Source organism: Nothoprocta perdicaria, unplaced genomic scaffold, assembly GCF_003342845.1.
Source record: "Nothoprocta perdicaria isolate Ctin4 unplaced genomic scaffold, notPer1 scaffold_28, whole genome shotgun sequence".
Lineage (NCBI taxonomy): Eukaryota > Metazoa > Chordata > Aves > Tinamiformes > Tinamidae > Nothoprocta > Nothoprocta perdicaria.
The window spans coordinates 2840480-2859256 of record NW_020455510.1 but is presented as its reverse complement, the minus strand read 5'-3'; the positions used below and the strand labels follow the sequence as shown (position 1 = coordinate 2859256).

General features: G+C 37.5%; 1 protein-coding gene across 1 annotated transcript in view; it reads right to left on the bottom strand.

The window, feature by feature from the left end:
- CSTF3 (cleavage stimulation factor subunit 3) overlaps window positions 1-18777 on the bottom strand; it is a 38474-nt gene that overhangs the window by 19548 nt on the left and 149 nt on the right. Inside the window, exons 2-3 of the mRNA XM_026041199.1 lie at window positions 12099-12200; window positions 11875-11970 (exon numbers count right to left, since the gene is read on the bottom strand). Of these exons, the coding sequence (XP_025896984.1) occupies window positions 11875-11970; window positions 12099-12200 (198 nt within the window). The remainder of the gene's footprint in view (window positions 1-11874; window positions 11971-12098; window positions 12201-18777) is intronic.

Here is an 18777-nt window from a genome sequence, read left to right as displayed (position 1 = left end):
TATGTTATTTTTTCAGTTATGAAAAGTTTGACTCTTTTGTTGCTTTCGTTAGTGAAAATTAGTTTGATCCTCACCACGTGTGTCCAAACTAGTGTCCATATAGACACAGACATTATAGGAAGCTGCTCTTTGAGGCAGCAGAGATCTAATGTCAGATCTGTTTCTCTCCTGTTTCTGCTTCTCTCCTATCCCTCAAATGGATCATTCTGTGGATTTTTCATATAACTCAGTAAATCTAAGCAAAGAGTTCAAAACCTTCTCGCAACAATGAGCCTCTTCAGCAGATAAGAGGCAAATTATTTGACTCAGATCTTGAACGCTTTAACTGCTAAAACAGATGCGTGGATAAGTAAAATAGAAAAATACAGAATACTTTCACTAGAGCATGTTGTAAAATGACTACCCATGTCAAGCATTGCATCTGAAAACAGTACCCAGGATACTCGAACATGGTCTCTTACATGTCACTTCCATAGAAGTGCACAGAGGATCTCATCGATGCTAGTGCCTTGTGCAGCACTATCAGTTCTCTGGTGGTACGTGGCTGGTTTAAAATAGGATGCCACRAGCGGCTCAATCTGAAATACATACTCTAAAGCACAAAAGAACACCAAACCATTATCGCTTATAAAAGGGGTATAAATTTAGCAGAATAGCTTAACTTACAATCTTTGCCACTGGCAGAAAATATTTGGTTAGGTAAAAAACAGAACAGTACTACTAACACTTAAGGTAAGTATTACCTAAGTTGAGAAGAGTTCATAGCAGTTCAGTTCATAGCAAGGCAGGCAAGATTTCAAGAAAAGGCAGTTAACTTCCCTCATTCAGACCTTAGCCTACCATTGGAAGCAGATGGAGCCTTGCAGTGCCTTTTGGTGGGCATCATCGTGGTGACACAGTGCTCTTAAAAAGTCCAGTTGGAAGTTTTGGCCACTCTGAGCGTGGTGAAGCATCACTATGACTCCTCTGTGGCTCACGCAAACAGACAGGTCTTGAGCACAGAACTGACCTCCAAAATACATCTCTGCTGAAAACTGCTTGCACAGGTGAAAAAAATTCTTTATCTAGGCTCTTTAGTTTTAGCAACTCTGCGAGCCTGGGAGAAAAACAAAACACAGGTAAAAGTACAAAGTTCAAGTGGAGAGTGCATCTTAACACTAAGGCAAGACTTCTACCTGGTAGAGGCACAGAGGCACAGTCCAAGAGCAACAGGGACATTCAAGTATGATGTTTTTGCAGGAATGACCAACTGCTAAAAGTCTGTCACTCAAGTTTAGGGATGACAAGACTCATCAACGCAGTCTTCATTTGATTCACAGTCCAATGACCAATAAGAATAACCAAACTAAATTGATTTAGATAGGGAGAAATTCATTTGTAAATGTAAAAACGCCCACACCGGTGGTAGAGCTTATTTTTCAGACTATCTGCAAATGGGGAAAATAACCAAATTTTCCAGGGTAGACTGAACTTAAGGAACATTAGTARCATGGTAAATAAATGTGCAACTTATTGCAGGCACCTAACTCMATGCCTTTTATGCAATAGTATATTTTTCAAAAGTAAAGAATAGTAAGAGCAATATAAGTATTTGGGTATTATAAAAATTGCAACTTACCTTCATCTGCTCTTATCCAAAATACTCCTGGTGCATTAAGTTCTGTCAATTAATTCTCAAGGTCTACAGTACTTTTAATACCTACTTTGAATGCAGAAGTACATGGCATATCCATTTTGTATATTAATCTTGAATTTACCAAAAAAAAAAAAAAAAAAAAAAACACCATACTGTTAAGATTTCCCCAAGCAACGTGAGCTAGCGGGCAAGTAGCATACATTTAACAGCAGGCCAGCTGCTGGTGACATCAGGTTATGCACGCAGATGTCTCCCAACACTGACACTGTTCTGTTTTAAACCTTGTATCCTCAGTACCTTTTCAGATAACTGTGTATCAACAAGTCATGGCTTGAGGACTACAGGACTGCTTTAAGGGACATTTAGAGGAAACRACTTAGGAGCCTAGTCACAGGCACATATTTTTGAAGGTATATCCCAGTCTGTTTGAGATCAAACAGTTTTTAACTTTAATTGTATATAAAAACCTTYACTTTCAGTTGCTTAAATAACTATATTCATCATCACCACAGAGTAAGCATATCTAGCCCTGTTTTACAAGCAGATGGAATTGACAATCCTCAAAGCCATAATGAGTCAGTACTAGAATTATGAAATTCCTCTTGCGGAATTAAATCCTTCAGACCAAATCTCTCAGTGTGAAGTTTGCCTTCTTACTTAATATGAAGGAAATGTTTCTCAATATACAAGTTTGCCAACATTATTGGCCTACATAGGTAGACTTCTCAAAGCACATCGCTTGTACCTAAACTGAGTTAATCACCTGAGGGAATAAAATCAGGGAATTTACAGAAAAGTGGAAATATACCACCAGTATTTCTATTTGTACGTGCTTAAGCAACACATATTTGCCTGCATAAGAGGTACCAGCAAAAAAAAAAACACTATTTAACACAAAAACTAACAGCCATCTACTTCACTTAACTGAAATAGCTCTATTTATCATATTAACAAGGAAGATGTGAACCATAAGCCTGCAAACATTTCATTGACTTTTTCAGTTCTACTGTTCAAAAACCTATTGCCATCACAGTTTGAATTTGTAGCACTAGTTGTAAGAGCATTAAATAAGTTGATATAAAATGATGGTAAAGTTTTCCTCTTACCTCTCACAAGCATGTTTCTGCTGACAGGGGTGTACAGCACAGCAAATGGGGAGCTGGCTACTTGTCTTCAGCTTCAAAAAACTAGGTGCTCCCCACTCTAAAGTCATCTTTTGCAGTTATTTAGGAGTTAAGGATAAGCAAGAGCAATCCAAAGCTATCCCATAAGCTTTTCTTGGGCAACTAATTAAAAAGTTACTCCTCTTTTTTACGGCAGAAAAGGACTGAAAGCTTTTCTGCTGGAGAATATACACAGCTGTAGGGATTTACAAGACTTATCAGAAAGAGATGCKGGAGCACAGCATTTCTCACTGCACAGCCCAGGATCTTTCTTGTGACTTTTCACTCTCCTGCTCTCTACAAGAACTGCCTAAGCAGAGAACTTACCCCTTTGTTTACACTTACCCATGGGAAACATGGGCAAGCCCAAAAGAGAAGTCACCAGAGCCAAGTGTTCTTAGTCATGTCTTTAACCAACTAAATCAAGTGCTTCAGATTGCGACACCCTTTGTGGTCAGAAACAACATGCAGGAATTTTAGGTGCAGAGGTAGCCAGCACATCAAATTCCTCTACTTCTGACCTACAAYTCATTCACTTATTACTAAAAGAGAGATTAGAGTGTCTTTACACAACTGAAGGGTTGGAGCAAAACTTCAATTGCTAACTGGTTTTGAAAATTTTAATTGGAATACACAACTTAATTTCTAGGKGCTCAAAAATGGTAAGAGGTTTGCTTTTTAAATGCAAACACCAATTTATGCTTTTAGCAGCAAAAACATTTCCAATTCTGACCRTCAACGCACACAAGAATATTTTTTTGAGGATAAGAGGGGGAAAAGGAAGGTCAATAGTGAGTTACATAGTAATAACTAATAACAAAGTAAATAACTGAACTACTAAATAACTAAAGCTGGAAATGGAGCTTTTCCCCAGACCTTTATGAGCTGCATGAAATCATGTTTTAGCATCCACACTACCTTAATCTGTATAAAACACAAAAAGTTGACAAGTATGCACTCTACCTATAGGAAGCCTGGACCAATGAAGAACTCAGATTTCTACCTCATAAGATATTAAAAAACAAATTATTCTGTATGACCTATTCCATAAACAGGCGTATAAATATCCATAAGCATCAATATGTATATATAGCATAAGAGATTCCCATGGAATCCACAGGTACGGAATCTGCAGTGTATTTAACTATACGAAAACTAAAAGCCCAAAATTTGGATCATGAACTCTGAAGAGTGGGCTTGATCATTATTTTATTTTTTTTTTTCTTCAACTTGGGAAATGTACAGTACACTATTTTACCGAGTTCCTTCCAACCACTCAGTTCATGCAAACATATAGACAGAAGCACACACACACACACGGAATCAAGCTTTTCATGTAGAGAGGCAGAATTGGACATAGATGATCAACAACGTTCTTTTCCATCCATTCATAGCCTGAAATCTGATTTAAAACAAATGCTATCCACATTAATATAACTGGGACAAGTCACTTTATGGTTCAAATTCCAATTTCAAGTTACTGTGAAAAACGAAGGCCAGGCATACCTGTTCTTATTTTCTTCAGGGGAGGGAAGGAAAGAAAAAAAAAAAAAAAAAAGTACATTAGTGCAACTTCTCTTCTATGCTAAGGCCAGCTACTACATAAAAAGATAATTCAACTGCAAGTGGTATCAGCACCCTCACACACACTATAAAATATCACAAACTATAATCAGCAGTGTTATGCACTACTTCTTTCATATAAGGAAAACAAGACACAGAGAAAAAAAAGGAAAGACCCTAAAGGAGTTTATTTCTTTGAAAAGGCATAAATGCAATTACCTTCTTTTCCTCCTAACAGAAACAAAGCCCCAGCTATAGCTAAGTTGCACCTTCTCTTGTTAGATTCCACTGACAATTTAAACAGTTTTATATAAAAACGTGGTTCTGCCGAGTACAACCACAGTTAGGTCGTAACTAACTTTACCATATATGTTATATCCGCAAGCTGGAATGTACCAGCTGTCTCATTTCTACATACCTATCTCATTCCAATTTTGGATTTTATCTTAAACATTTAAATCAACCTGTTTACAGAACATCTTGTTTTGCTACGAGCACTTATTATTTGTTCAGTGTTCCTAATTAATTCCTTCTCCTCATTAATTTTTCTTCACAGAATTTCTAAACCAGCTGAAGAAAGTAAACTGCCATAATTAGGAAGCCTTTACAAACACATATTTGTACAATCATATTAGAGGAATCAAATCAGGTAGTTTTGCAATGCAGCACAAACTTAGTTGATTTACAGAAACAATTTTGAAGTGTTCATACTGATATTCAAACTAATTGCTTAATCAGTTTAGATAGATGCATGAACCTCATGTGTGCTTTGATGAAGCACTGAATGAACATAAAAGCAGGAATAAAATTCCAAGTTTTCTCAGCCTATCAATAGCTCTGGACTTCCCCATTTTGGAGGAAGTGAGAGATGTTTAAGCTYTGAAAGCCTTCAGCTGTTCAATTACAGGACTTACTAGGAGGAGTTTCTCCTAACAGAGGAATATGTGTGCTCACGGAAACTTGCCAAGCGCAGCAGCAGTGCTTGTCCCTGCTACACAGCTGAGCAGAAGCTGGCTTTAAGAGAACACACCTAGAGTCTGATGCAGAGATTGCATTTCAAGGTAAAGGTGAGTTATATTATACCATCTCATACCAAGAGACAAGAAGAATCMGCTCTCCAGAAGTACTAAAAAAATGTTCACAAACTAGAATAGACCATCTCKTCACCTAAAACATCTGTTCCTAAAACATTTTTGATGCCCTAGTTCTAATGACCTCTGGAAATGTCCCCATGTTTCTGTGCTAGGAGCACAGATCACTGCGAGACTACAACTAAACCCCAAGAGGGGCAAGTTTCCAATTGCTGTAAGACCTTCTAATACACAAGTAACTGCAGGTATAAAATGTGCCACAAAAACTAATATTGGAATGCCCCCTGTGCCTAACTGTACACGGTTATGTACCTATGCATATTGKTTTTTTTCTTACTCTGGAATTCTCACCCATGAGGAAAAGCTAAATCTCCAAGTTGACATCGTTAGCAGTGACTCTAAGAGATTTGCAGCCAATACAGTAATGCAGTCTTTTGTATCAGTAGCACTAACGGATAAAGGTTAGCAGAACATCATTCTCAGAGCCATGGGCTTTCTCAGAGGCTGTAGGACACATAACAGCTAACACTCAAGCAGCCAACAGCTGGAAGCTGTTAAAGATGCAGAAAGGAGAGAGAAACCACAACAGCCTGCTTTAAATCATCATTCCCTCATCAATCCAGATCAATACGTCAAACCCACCGCCAACATGGGCGGACAGAAAAGCTCTGTGGTTACTCTCGGATCTTCCAGGTTCAGACAAGAGGAATGGGCTGAAGTTCATGCCTGACCCAACACAAGCATACTGCTCCTCCTCAAAAATTTCTGTAGAGGATAAATAAAAAACAAAAACAATAAATGCAAAAAAAGGCACACAATAAGAAGTTTTCACTGTCTTCAGTATATTGAAAAGCAAGACTTCAAATATGTTGTGAACAAGTGTTTTGAGTACCTAACATTTATAGTAGGAATGTTTCTGTCACCCCACACAGAAAAATAAGACAGAACAGGAAATAGCCCATGTTTATTCACATGAAAACACCACCACACTATAGAAGAGGGTTCATTAGGCATCACTTCCACCTCAAAAATAAAATTTCCTAACACTTTTCCATGATCCATTAGTCTCTATGAACAAAAACAGATATGAGGTTTCTAAAAAGAATCCMTTAGTATTGGGTACTGCACATCTTCTGAAACAAGAGAGCCAATGTCAATTGTGAGGGTAACTATTTCTGATATTACACAGCATGTAGGAATGAGCAACTAAGCAAGATGTACACGGCTGTATTGACATACTGAGTAGAAGAGACAGCAAGTAATTTCCATTTAATTTCTACTGCAAGTCTAAAATAATCACACAGACAGAACAACATTTATTAACAGGAATGGAACAAGTCCACACATGGATAAGAAAAGATCATAAATAGTACAGCTGCAATAGTTGCAAAAAGATTTGAAGTCTCAGATTGAAGTTGTCAAGGGTGTGCAACACAGATATTTGTACAGAGCACCTGTACAACAGTTTCTCAAAGGTATAAACTCACTATGAGCAAATGGGTAGAAGAGCAGGGATTTTTTTAATAGGTACATCTTCCATTAAGACACATGCAATGATTGGCTAGTGATCTATACAACAATTACTTTTAATCGGGAATATATTACTAAACAGAATCTCAGTCAGAAAATCTATTTTACTTTGAATTCTGATCACTCCATCCTGACAGGAGTCAGTTATTTTTTCCCTTAAGCAGAAAAAATGTGCAGGTATTTATCACAATCACAAATCACATTTTTCTGAACTCAGAACCAGATCAAAGTAAAACAGGGGAAGAAAATGCTCTGAAGAAACACAAACATTTTAAAAACAATCATTTTTCTAAATGGTTTTATTTACATTTTTCATATACAAGTATGTTGAACGATACATTCTGGCTAGAATCCACACCAGTGTGAATTACATGAAATTAAATATACTGATGTATTGCATATGATGAAATGCTAMACAACCAACCCTGAGCCTCAGTGACATAAAGCCTTCCCACCCTCTGAATCCTCACACAGCAACTGTTTTGTTATTGAGACATCTAAAATTAAAAATGTTCGTGTTAATTAGAGGTTATATAAACAATTAAATCTAGTTTCATTTTTTTAGAGCAAGCAGTTACATGTCTCAAAAAAAAAGAAGGCAAAATGAAAAATACATATAAACAGCCAAACACTTTACATGCATATTACTAATTTTATGTTTATTGTTTCTGGATGCAGGGTATTTGCCACAACTGTCTTGCATTACGGCAGCTTCTCAAACCCTACGAGCAACTGTTCAGCATGGCAAGGAGATACCAAAACTAGCCCAGTGAGGAAAGAGGTGTGATGTGATCAGGCCTGACACGTTTGGAACTACAGATTAATGTCTCCATTTACAGCGACAAGTACTAAAAATTTTTAAGGAACAGCAATAACCTTGATAAAAAAAGCTATGAATGTATGGACAGAGTTAATTGTACTCAAAATGATTTTCAACTGAGTGATTTCTCAAGGAAAACTAAAGGAAAAAAGGTGACAACTTTAAATGTGTGTTGCAGAAGAAACTGAAATATTTACAAAATTGGTGGTGAAAGTTCTTTCAAGCGTATCAAAAGCATTATCCACTCATTCAGTATCTAAAAKATGAGTCAAACAGACAAAGAGATGGAAAAAACAGCAACAGGCAGCCAGGCCTGTGGGGCCAGAAGTGCATTACATCAGAATTTATTTTTACATTCCTGCAGCACCTTTCAGCCAGATGCCAAAAGTGCTGTAAGCACTAAAGCAGGCCTCACAACAACCCTGTGAGGTAGGTAGATAACTGTGTTGTTGTAACTGGAACCCAAGTAACTTACCCAAGAAGGCACAGCAAATCAGGAGAGCAGACAAGAACCGAGATCACAGGATCTGTGAATTTTACATTACAGCACACATGGAACCTTGAGACTTAACATGCTACTTTGCAAAACTATTAGAGAGGCACTGATAGTGCACTGAGTCTAGTTTGCTGGAAGGAGATTTTTATGGAAAAGGTATCAAGAGAAAAGCGTCCTTTAAGCAATTGGAAATAAAGCCCAAGCAACAGAAGTGGCCAGCTCTGCCCCATATCTTAAATTTCCATAGATACAGAATGTATTAGCAAGTTTTTACTTGACAAAATATGTATCAAAAATAGACTGTCAGATTCACATTCTCACAAGTCTTAAGYATTTAAATGTCGTGACCAAAAACTGTGACCTGGGGGCCATTTCACCAACTTCTATTATTCCTATGTCTTGCAACTACTGCTTTTTAATGTGAAAGAACCAGACCGAAAATCAATTTTTGAGTAGCTCAAACTTCTAGTAGAGGTGCCTTTAGCAAAACTGTCAAAAAATGCTTTGCCCAGTTAATCTCTGCATGCTACTAATGCAAACCAGTTACAATAAAGAGACCACAACATATAAACAGGTGCTTTGGAAACAAGGCATTCTGTTACTTCAGTAGCCTGGGTATCAAAGGCAGTAAGTTAGATAGTGAACTAAGTGCTAAGCTCTGATCTAACTATATTCCACTAGGGAACAAACTCATACAAGAAAAAGAAGTGAGTTGAAGAAATACAGCCATGCTAAAACAAGAAGCAGTCACATCAGTAAGGGCTGCACTTCAAGTTTTATATTACAAAATGACTGACCATAGGCTGACAAAAAGTTTTGTCTRTGCAGAGTATAAAAAAATAATTGCTGCTTAAAGACTGAAAATGACTATAAAGAATGCATTTCTAAGGTTAAGTAAAAGAGAGATTTAAAGGTTTCTAATAATTTTATAGAGGAAAGTTGTTACAGGTTAATTCACATTTTGTAATTTTTACCCTAGCTCTTGTTTCAACAGCAGAACACTACTATGTCATGGCATTAGTCTCAGACATACGTCGTTCAGAGAACAAAATTCTCCAGAGAAAGACCATGTGCCAGAAAACATCTTCACTTTCCTCTGCCTTCCTGTCTTTACAATGGAAAGAGGAAACAGGTATCATTTTAAAGACAGAAAGTGTCGAAAGTGTTGTGCATTTTTAACTTCAGGAAAAAAAATACATATAGCTTAAAGATGATTGAAGATTCACCAATTTCCAGATTTAAAATACCAAAGCAGTGAAAGCTATTGAAAAACAACACTAAACCAAGATTTACAACAGGTTTACTTTTCCAACTCAAAGCTAGAAAAGCTATTCCAGATATCCAAAATAAAATTCCTAACAGGAAAATAGAATAAAGTTTCCAAGGAAAAAGGCTTCTGGAAAATATCTTCCCTATGCTGTTTGTATATTTAAAGCTGTATTAGAAGAGGCCTCAAGACTCTAACTTATATCTACAGCAGTCTTTAAAACTTGAGTCTTAATTTGTATTCTACCTCACAGTATTTGAGAATGCATTTCATTCTGAATTTATTCTCAGGCAAGCCTGCACATGATGTATAACTTACAACACCACCAGCAACAGTGCCCAATTACGTGAATATATTYTTCTGGTGAAGAATTTGAAAAACAGAGCTATTTCAGCTTATGTAAACAAATAGTTATGCTCACTGAAAAAGGCAAAGCTAAGTATGTTGCATTTTAGTTATAACAATAACTATGTGAGTTTAGAGAAATTACTAGGCCCAGGAAAGAAAAGCTGTGAAACAAAATCAAGTTTTAAAAGTCTGTTTGCTAAAGCAAGAGATGCTAAGTTTTTCAAAAATAATCTTTCATTTCTTTCTAATTTCTTTTCAAGTATAACCTTGCCAGAGTTCTACAGTTCATCTTTTCACTGTTTTTAATAAAAGAATTCTAYAGTCTAGATACATTATGTGTAATTATAGATATAACCACAGAGAGCTTGTGATCTCTGTACTGATTCATTTGTTGTCAAGTTCAACCTTGTGTTATTTGTTTACCATACTTGCATGATAAAGCCATCTTCCTTCCTTGAGGTAGTACACAATAAAYATATTCTACAGACTGTTTTAAGCTTTGCCACTGTTTGTGTTTGTAAATATTATTAGATAGCTTAGATAAAAAGCACTGAGGTAATGTATGTCCAGTCATTTCTGAACAGGGCTCAAGACAAGAAACCTGAGATGTTAACACTGATAGGAGTAATTCCTGCTGAAGGATCTATAATGCAGTATAGGCTTTCTGAGCAGGTCTTGCCTCACATTTGAGGCATATAAGTTCTAAATAAGCCCCAAATCCCACAGGAATTGGGTAACAGTAAGGTTAGTCTCAAATTAAAGACTAGATTTTATAGAAAACTTTGCAGGAGTACAAGAAGTGGAGGGATATGGCTGCAAGACCCCAAAAGGTAAAATTCACAGCAGGATGTGTAAGAATATTCACAGTTTCCCAGGTATGTTTTATCACTGACATTCCACTGACACTTACTTACTATAAAYTACTGGAAGCAAAATAGTGAAAATTCTAGGCTATTTCATTACGTAATATTGAATTTAGGTTGCACTATTACACCTTACTATTAACTGCAATRAACATGTTTGTTAATCAGATTCCCATGATTGCAATTACTTCAAAACCTTTGAAAAATTACTCCCAGAAATTAGTTGAGCAAATAATTCTATATAGAGAATTTTACATACAGAATTTTACAAGGTAGTTCGGCTACTGATTGCTGGTAAGATATTTTCACATAAAACTGAAAAGAAATTTAACTATATCATTAGTCATCTCAGGAATAAAGGTCTCCACCATTGCAGATTAGCATGCAAAAGACTTCTCTCAAGAAAAGTGTGCTCCTAAAAAGATGCCCACAAARCATGTGTATTGGTAGATACTTTCAGCTAAAGGAATACTGAGCTTGTACAGTGCATTTCATGGCACATCATTAAAGACTGTTCAAATGGGTCAATGCACTTAAAGGGAACAAAAATTGCTGTAGTCTTACACAGTTACGTAAATCATAACTTGGGGGAGATTTTTTTTTTTTCAAGTTAAATGCTAAAGCCATGCCTTTTCCCAGAATTTTAATTTCAGAAATCAGTTTCCACCCCACACCCTCCCTGAAAACACTATTCAGAAACGCTCGAACCCCTGAGGAAGCAAAAATATTAGAAGACCCAAACATTCATACAAAGTCATTCAAGTTTGTACGTATGAATAAAAAAAGAGCTCTAAATAAATGACACAGGAGGCAATAAATTGACACGACAAGTAAATAAAAGGCTAAAGCACTCCAATACCATTGAAACTGTTTTAATGTTGTTGCAATTCCATAATGCAACAATCATCAACTCATAAAAGACCCAGTACTTTAGAATTCATTTTAATTATTCCTTTGTACCTATTTTACAAAATAAAGGCAAGGTATATTTAAAATCCTCCTTTCCCCAGGCTTTATGTACCTATCTTATATTTATGAGAACGTAAACTTAAATTCCTATTAAATATTATATAAGAAAGAAAAGTTAAAATATTAACCTCTGCTTCAATGTACAGTTTCCAGAATCTGCCAGAACTGGGGAACTGGGCAACAAGGCGTTCATAGGTCTTCCGAGCTTTGTCTATAGGTTGATTCTAAAAATTGAAAATCAAAATAGCATTTACAATATTATGATTTATGTAATGAATATGCTGATTTTACTCCAGAACCAAATAGTGCCAGTGGACCATAGATAAGGAAATGTAATCCTATGTCACTAAACCTGTGCCTCTCGAATGAGAATGCTCCAAGCGTCAAGGTCATATGGATTCTCTTCTAGTTTCTTTTCAGCTTTCTTCACTTTTTCTGGGACATACTCGGCAGCCTAGAAAAATCAAAGGAAAGACATAAGAGATCACAAGCAGAATTTGAGAAGTTCAGTCCCAGCTAGACAGTCAAGCTAAGTACAACATTCTGACAGTGTAACATTTCAGATCTCCATTTTTACGCTGGAGCTATTAAACTGTAATTTTATATGTAAAGCAAGCTGTCCTACTAACACAACACACCCTAGCACAACAAACTTGATATATTCGGTGACCGAGCAAAAAGCTCAACTGAACTGAACAAGTGGTTTTAAAACACGGTAGAAAAAAAAATACATGTCTCAAGCATATCTAATTTACTGTACCAGTTAAGTTATTCTGCATATGCAGGAAAGCAAATATTTTGTGATACTTTTACTTACTTTTGATACTAAAAGCTTTGATACTAAAAGCTTTGCCAAATTGAACACTAATTGCTAAAATGGCTACTATTGCAGTATACCTTTAAGTGCACTTTTTTGAAAGAGTTGTGAAAATACCTTGCTTTATAATCTCCAGAAAGTTTGCTAGTGTTAACACTGTACTATCTCAAGTGGAAAAAAAAAAATCTATGATGACTGCATTCATATAAGCTTTAAAATGCTTGCCACAATCCTAAGTGATATTTTTAAACAGGAAAGACTGTTCTGACCTTTACTTCAAACATTTTTTAACCTATGCAATCCTAAATTGCACAATCAAGTAAACTGCTGCCCTCAAAAAGATGCAACAGTAACAAGCTGTTAATACTAAATTATTACAACTAGATGTTTCTTGTAAAATTTTACAAGCTAGCTACATATTTACTGTTACGATACACTGTTTTGTATTACCTCTTTAGCAGTGACTATCTCGCAGTTTACAATTTTACAGCTCTGAAGATTTAATAGGCATCAAGTGGGACAAAGAATCCATACACCCTATCACAAGTTATTTCATATGCTTAAAAAGAGAAAGAGAAGGCAACTTGAGAGGTGTAACACCAGAGTGGTGAGGCCGAGTTACTCTGAAACATCACGTTTTTATTTTCAGGAGTGGGAATTTCCCCTGCTCCTTTTTTTATTCCTGTTAACCTTTGCAGATGTACTACCAACAGCTGCAAATATTATGATTCAACATGACCATTTYGAAAAGCCACAGCATTTTTGAATACCTTTAAATATTACCAATATTTTTGTATCAGTCCTACCAGCAGAATAGAATTTCAGGCATTTCCCTTAAAACCCTATTAAATGACTAATTTTATATATGAAAGGAAGAAATGTACAAAACTGTTGCACAGTGGTATGTTAATACCAAACAGTAGGCATGCCTTAAATCAAAAAGGGAAAAATATCACTAAAACATCCTTTATAGGAATGGATTTATACAAAGCACTTTTCTCCATCAGATTTTCAGCGAGTTATTCTTAATTGCTCAAGACAAACCAGTAGAATTGGGAAAAGTAGTATCAGAAAGCCCCATAGCAAATAAAAAAATCTGTTAAGTTACATTGAAAATGGTCAGCTCAGTATTATCAGCTCAAAAGTAGTASAACTATAAATTTGTTTCAGGAATGACCACTGCTGCATCTCTAGTCCATCCAAATTCTAACTTCATAATATTGCACATTGTAGTTCAAGAGATATACCCTTGTGATGCAAAACAGTATGAAGAAACCTAGTGGCTTTTCTTCCAAAATTACAGGCATAGACATATTTCAGCTTATAGAAGACAGCAGAGGCTGAAATTTCCCAAATTTAAAAAAATGATTTAGCTAAGTTATCTTTAGAGGTGGTCCAAAACTAAAGTGCTGTTTATTCAACAAAACCAAGTTAAATTCGCCCACATTAGTGATAAGCTTTGTTTCTTGCTACATTCTATTCTAGTGAAATCTACTTGCAAATCTTCATGCATCATTTTGCACTCAAATGAACAGAAATGCTTACTTCAGGAGTACAATTACTGAGGCCAAAATAAAAATAATATCCTATAGAAAGAACTGAAGCATTTACAGGTATTAGGGTCCTATACTCAAAGTAGTCACCTGCATATAGGGAAAAACTAAATGAATCATTCAAGTGCTCATCAGTTATTGAAACAGCCACGCAGCTGCATTACCTCAAACCTTTTCACACAGCATACAAACTCAGGTAACACTGCAATAGTAATTAAAGAGCTATCAGGAAGTTCCCTTCACCTATTTCAATATAAGGCAATAACCTCAGAAGGGCTGAAAAATCAAGTCAGTGCCAAAATATCTGCTGACAAAACATCTTTGTATGCTTGGCTCCTAATTTGYCCAAAAAGCTAAGAAAACTTCCATTCTTATATTTGGAAAACACTGATTTCCTGTAAAAGCAAATACTCACTTAGCAGCAGCAAATAAATATCTCCAAGCAGTTACAGAAGACAGAAAAAGGACCCCCCCCCCCCCCCCCCCCCAAAAAAAGGAGCTCTACAGAAGTGAAAATCATGGTATAGTCAGGGTTAAGTTGGTCTGTCTAGTATTGCTTTCATCCAGTGCTGCATGTAGAAAAATGCCCAAATTCACAAGGCTAGCAAGCACTTTCCCACTTCCCAGGACAGTGAAAGGAATCATAAATGCCATCCATTTCAGTATGGAAGCCTCATGCAAGCAACTGCTTTTCTGGCTACATCTGCGCAAAAACAAGGTCTCATTATCTTGCATCTTCCTCAGTAACTAACTCCTCGTACATTGGAGAAAATAATCCAAAGCTTCCCTTTTACTGTTTATAGAAAAGGAGAGAAAAAAGTGCAAAGTGATCTCTATGTTTATGTTAAAACAAACAAAAAAAAACTCCTAAGAGACTAGGAGATGCTTTCTGAAAAATACCCTGGCCTAGAAAATTCAAATTTAAATGCACTAACAGATGCACTTAACAGATTCCCCAMACCTCTAAGAAAAAATCTTAATGTTTTCATGGGGTGACAAAAACCAAGTAGCCTAATACACCTATCAACTGCTCATATCCTCTWATTTCCACAGAAAGATCCACTACAGCAGAAAGGAAATTTATTTAAACAGCTATTCTCCCTGAAGTGGTCATTTTAGTTGCCTTAAAAACTGCCACTAATTATGAAATGAGAATTTCTATAAACAAGMCATATAGGCTACAGTACACAAAAGTCAGGTATTTTAATGTCAATTTCTATCATATTGGTTTAATGTCTAAAAGAAGTTTCATGTCATTAAGATGAAAACTGTCACTTGCAGGTTCAACTGGCCATAACACCGTTTCGTACAGTCTGAACTGTGATACAGCCAGTGAAGATAACTTCAATATGTTAACATTCATCTTAACAGGTATTAAGTTAGCTATTAAGGGAACTGTTTATTTATTAAGTGGATAAAAATGGATAATGCCCTGTCAGGACAGAAAGAGGATGCTGAATTTAGTTCCTGACAGAGTAAAGGATTCAAAGTGGCAACTAAAGAACTGCATATGTATAGTTATGGCTAATAGAAAAGWAGTAAAGAAATTTGTAGGTGCAAGTTCCTACTCTTTTTAACTCTGACATGTGATGAGATTAGGAAGAGCTCTTCATGGAAAACCAGGTCATTTTCTAGCAAACAATAGCAAAATACAGTCTTTTGGCCTACAAACATAGACTTTCAGGATAAAGACAATGGTAGCTGCTTAGCATTCTGAAAACCTGCCCTGGAAATCCTGGTTAGTTTCCATTACGCAAACCTCACCAGGAGTCTGGCAGGGTCCTAACAGATTTAAGGCCTGACTAGTTCTTCCACTAGTTCTTCAGAAATTAGTCTGGGTCCAAAACAGCTAAAACTGAACGACCGAAACTACTTAGACTCTAAAAGGAGTCCTTGCAACCACAGTGCCTACATGACAATTCCCTCTTGCCTCAAAATGTCTTTTGTGATCACAGTGCAAGGAGAAGCAGCTTAGGCTCRTGTCCCAGGACATGCCAATATTGCCTAATGAGGCCTGCAGGCAAATTCAGCTATACACAAAGGCARTGAACTGAAACTACTCTGCAAGCCTTCGAAACCCCAGATGTGCCTCAAACCTTACAAGAGCTTTACTTTCCATCCTCTTGTTCATTCAACTACCTACTTCTCCCCTCCTGCACTACAGCTTTGTGCCTCCAGGAGAGAATGGCAATCCCTTACGTACCTAGCTGTTTCCATGCATCCCCTCCAAACCCCAAGACCTGGGAAGCAAGATGCAAATATCCCTRGAATGGCTGACACTGAATCAGAGCTAAAAAAAAAAAAAAAATCTTGAACAAACATTAACTCCTGATATGTACACTGTATATCCTATGCACAGAATTTTGGTGTCCCGCCCCCCCCAAAAAAYAGAGGTAACTACTACACAACGTAGTTGAAAATGAACTGGAGAGTCATCCCCTCAAAGTGATCCAGTATGCGACTAAAAACAAAATGGCACTCAAACTCAGAAGCTGGYCAAATACGCAAGGAAAACCAAGAAGTAGTCATATGCAAACTTCTACCTTCAGCTTCCTACCAAATCTTAAAAAAAGGCAGAGAATATAGGGCATGTAAAGTTGAAGAGTCCTTCATCCAGCATTAGGCCACAACATACAGTAGCTATAGCATGGTTAAGTGAGCAAGATAACTACCCTCAAACACAATGTTTTGTTGTTCTTCTCTCAACAAAGACCAGGAAACTGGASTCTACCAAGCACTGTAAAACCATCGCTAGACTAGCTAGCAATGCTGGTTTAAGATAAGCTCTGCCCCACCACACACTGGTGAGTGATAAGCTAGGGTATGGAAACCCTAATGTTACTATTGCCAAATATGCTTTGTCAAGCCATGACCTAATTTAAGTTCGGGGCAAGAAATACATATGCTAAAACAGGCAAGGAAAGAAAAACAGATSAAAAAGGGTAACCGACCATAAAATGAGACACATGTGGGAAAACAGAACAGAGGCAGGGAAAAGAGACACATTTAAYCAAAYCTATAACAGCTTTTYTTCTTTTGACTTAAAGTCTACCCAMTGCCAAAGTTGTATGCAAAACTGAATAACGACTCAATCTTAACATGAAACAGAAAAAAAAACCCACCAAGCTATATAATCAGCTACTCGCCTTATATGTCTGCAAAACAATGATCTGCAATTTTTTTCTGTAATGTTAAAAACCTGAGATATAGAGCCATAATATTAAGGCTAACTGTTCGTTTTAAAACAGCTTTTACTTTAGCATGCAGACAGTAATTCAACCCTTTATATATTTGTTCTTTCTCTCAAAAGAAGAAAACAAACTTTGTCAGGAATGTTTGCATCTTTTTAAGGTTAGCAACATATRCAAGCTACAGAAATGAACACTCTGCTTTAACCAAATTTATACCATTAAATGCTAATATAACTTTTTTTAGCTTACATATGAAATGCACTGCGCAGCAGGATTATCAACATTGTGGCATATTCTTACTGCTTGGCCACCCTTTACCCTGCAATGTACATCGTTCTGCTTAAACATACTGCAAGTCTAWTTACTGACCTGACTTTGCACATCTATGTGGGCAACTCATAGGATGTTTTCTTTCATAAGCAGACTGAAACAAAATATTCTTTTAGAAAATGCACACTCCTTTTCCCTATTCCCAAGAACTGGTGATTTTATGAAGAGTTTATGTCATCCTTTCAGGGCAGAGGTCCTCACATAGCGAAGTCTAACTTATTCTGTGAATAAAACTTGAATTCTGATTAAAAAATAAAAAGAAAAAGGCTTCTCATGAAGAGAAGATTAAGTCACTGGCTTCATTATCAGTATTTTTGTAGACATGCCATAGTGGCATGGCATTAATGATTCCTGCATTAACTCTAAAATTTTCTTCCCCATTTCCTATACCTTCAAACTAACAGAGCTTAAACATAGTCCTAACTGCTAAAAAGACCTGTTACAGACATTTAAGGAAACACCAGATTTCAAGAGGGCATAAAATACTCAGGGCATAAAATACTCATCTGCCTAGAAAATAAAATTATCAGTAAACACATACTTTATATAAAAAAAAAAAAAAAAAAAGCTGAAAATAAGCAGAACCGGAGACAGTCTCCCACTAAGAGTGACAACAGCGAGCCTCAAGAGAGCTGTTATTAAGCAAACGTGGCTTACAACAGTTCTTGTCCGCCAGTAAAGGGGAGGGGGGCTTGGGGGGCAGTCTCAGCACCGCTCTGTTCTAGAGAGGGACGGGAAGCTCCACGGGGARGCCGCGGAGCTGCAGCCGCACTCGGCCTGCTCGGCGCGGAGCCTCCTCCCTGCACGGCGGCGCGCAGCCGGTGAGCGCGGCGGGAGAGCCCAGCCCGCGGGCCGCCTCTCGCCCACCCTGGCCCGAGCCAAACCTTGGCTCGCCACAAGCGCCAGGGGCTCTCGGGCGGCTCCCCCCCGCCCCGCCCGGGGAAGCGACGCCTCGCTGAGGGAAGCGGCCGCGCTCCTCAAAATGGAGGAAGGGAAGGAAGGAAGGAAGGAAGGAGCCGCGCACTGGCCGCGCCGGAGCCGCCAGGCCCGGCCCAGCGCAAAGGGCAGGGAGGATGAAGGGCGGCCCCAACGCTCCCCCGTCCCGCAGCCGCCTCCAGCCCGCCCGCGGCCCCGCGCTGC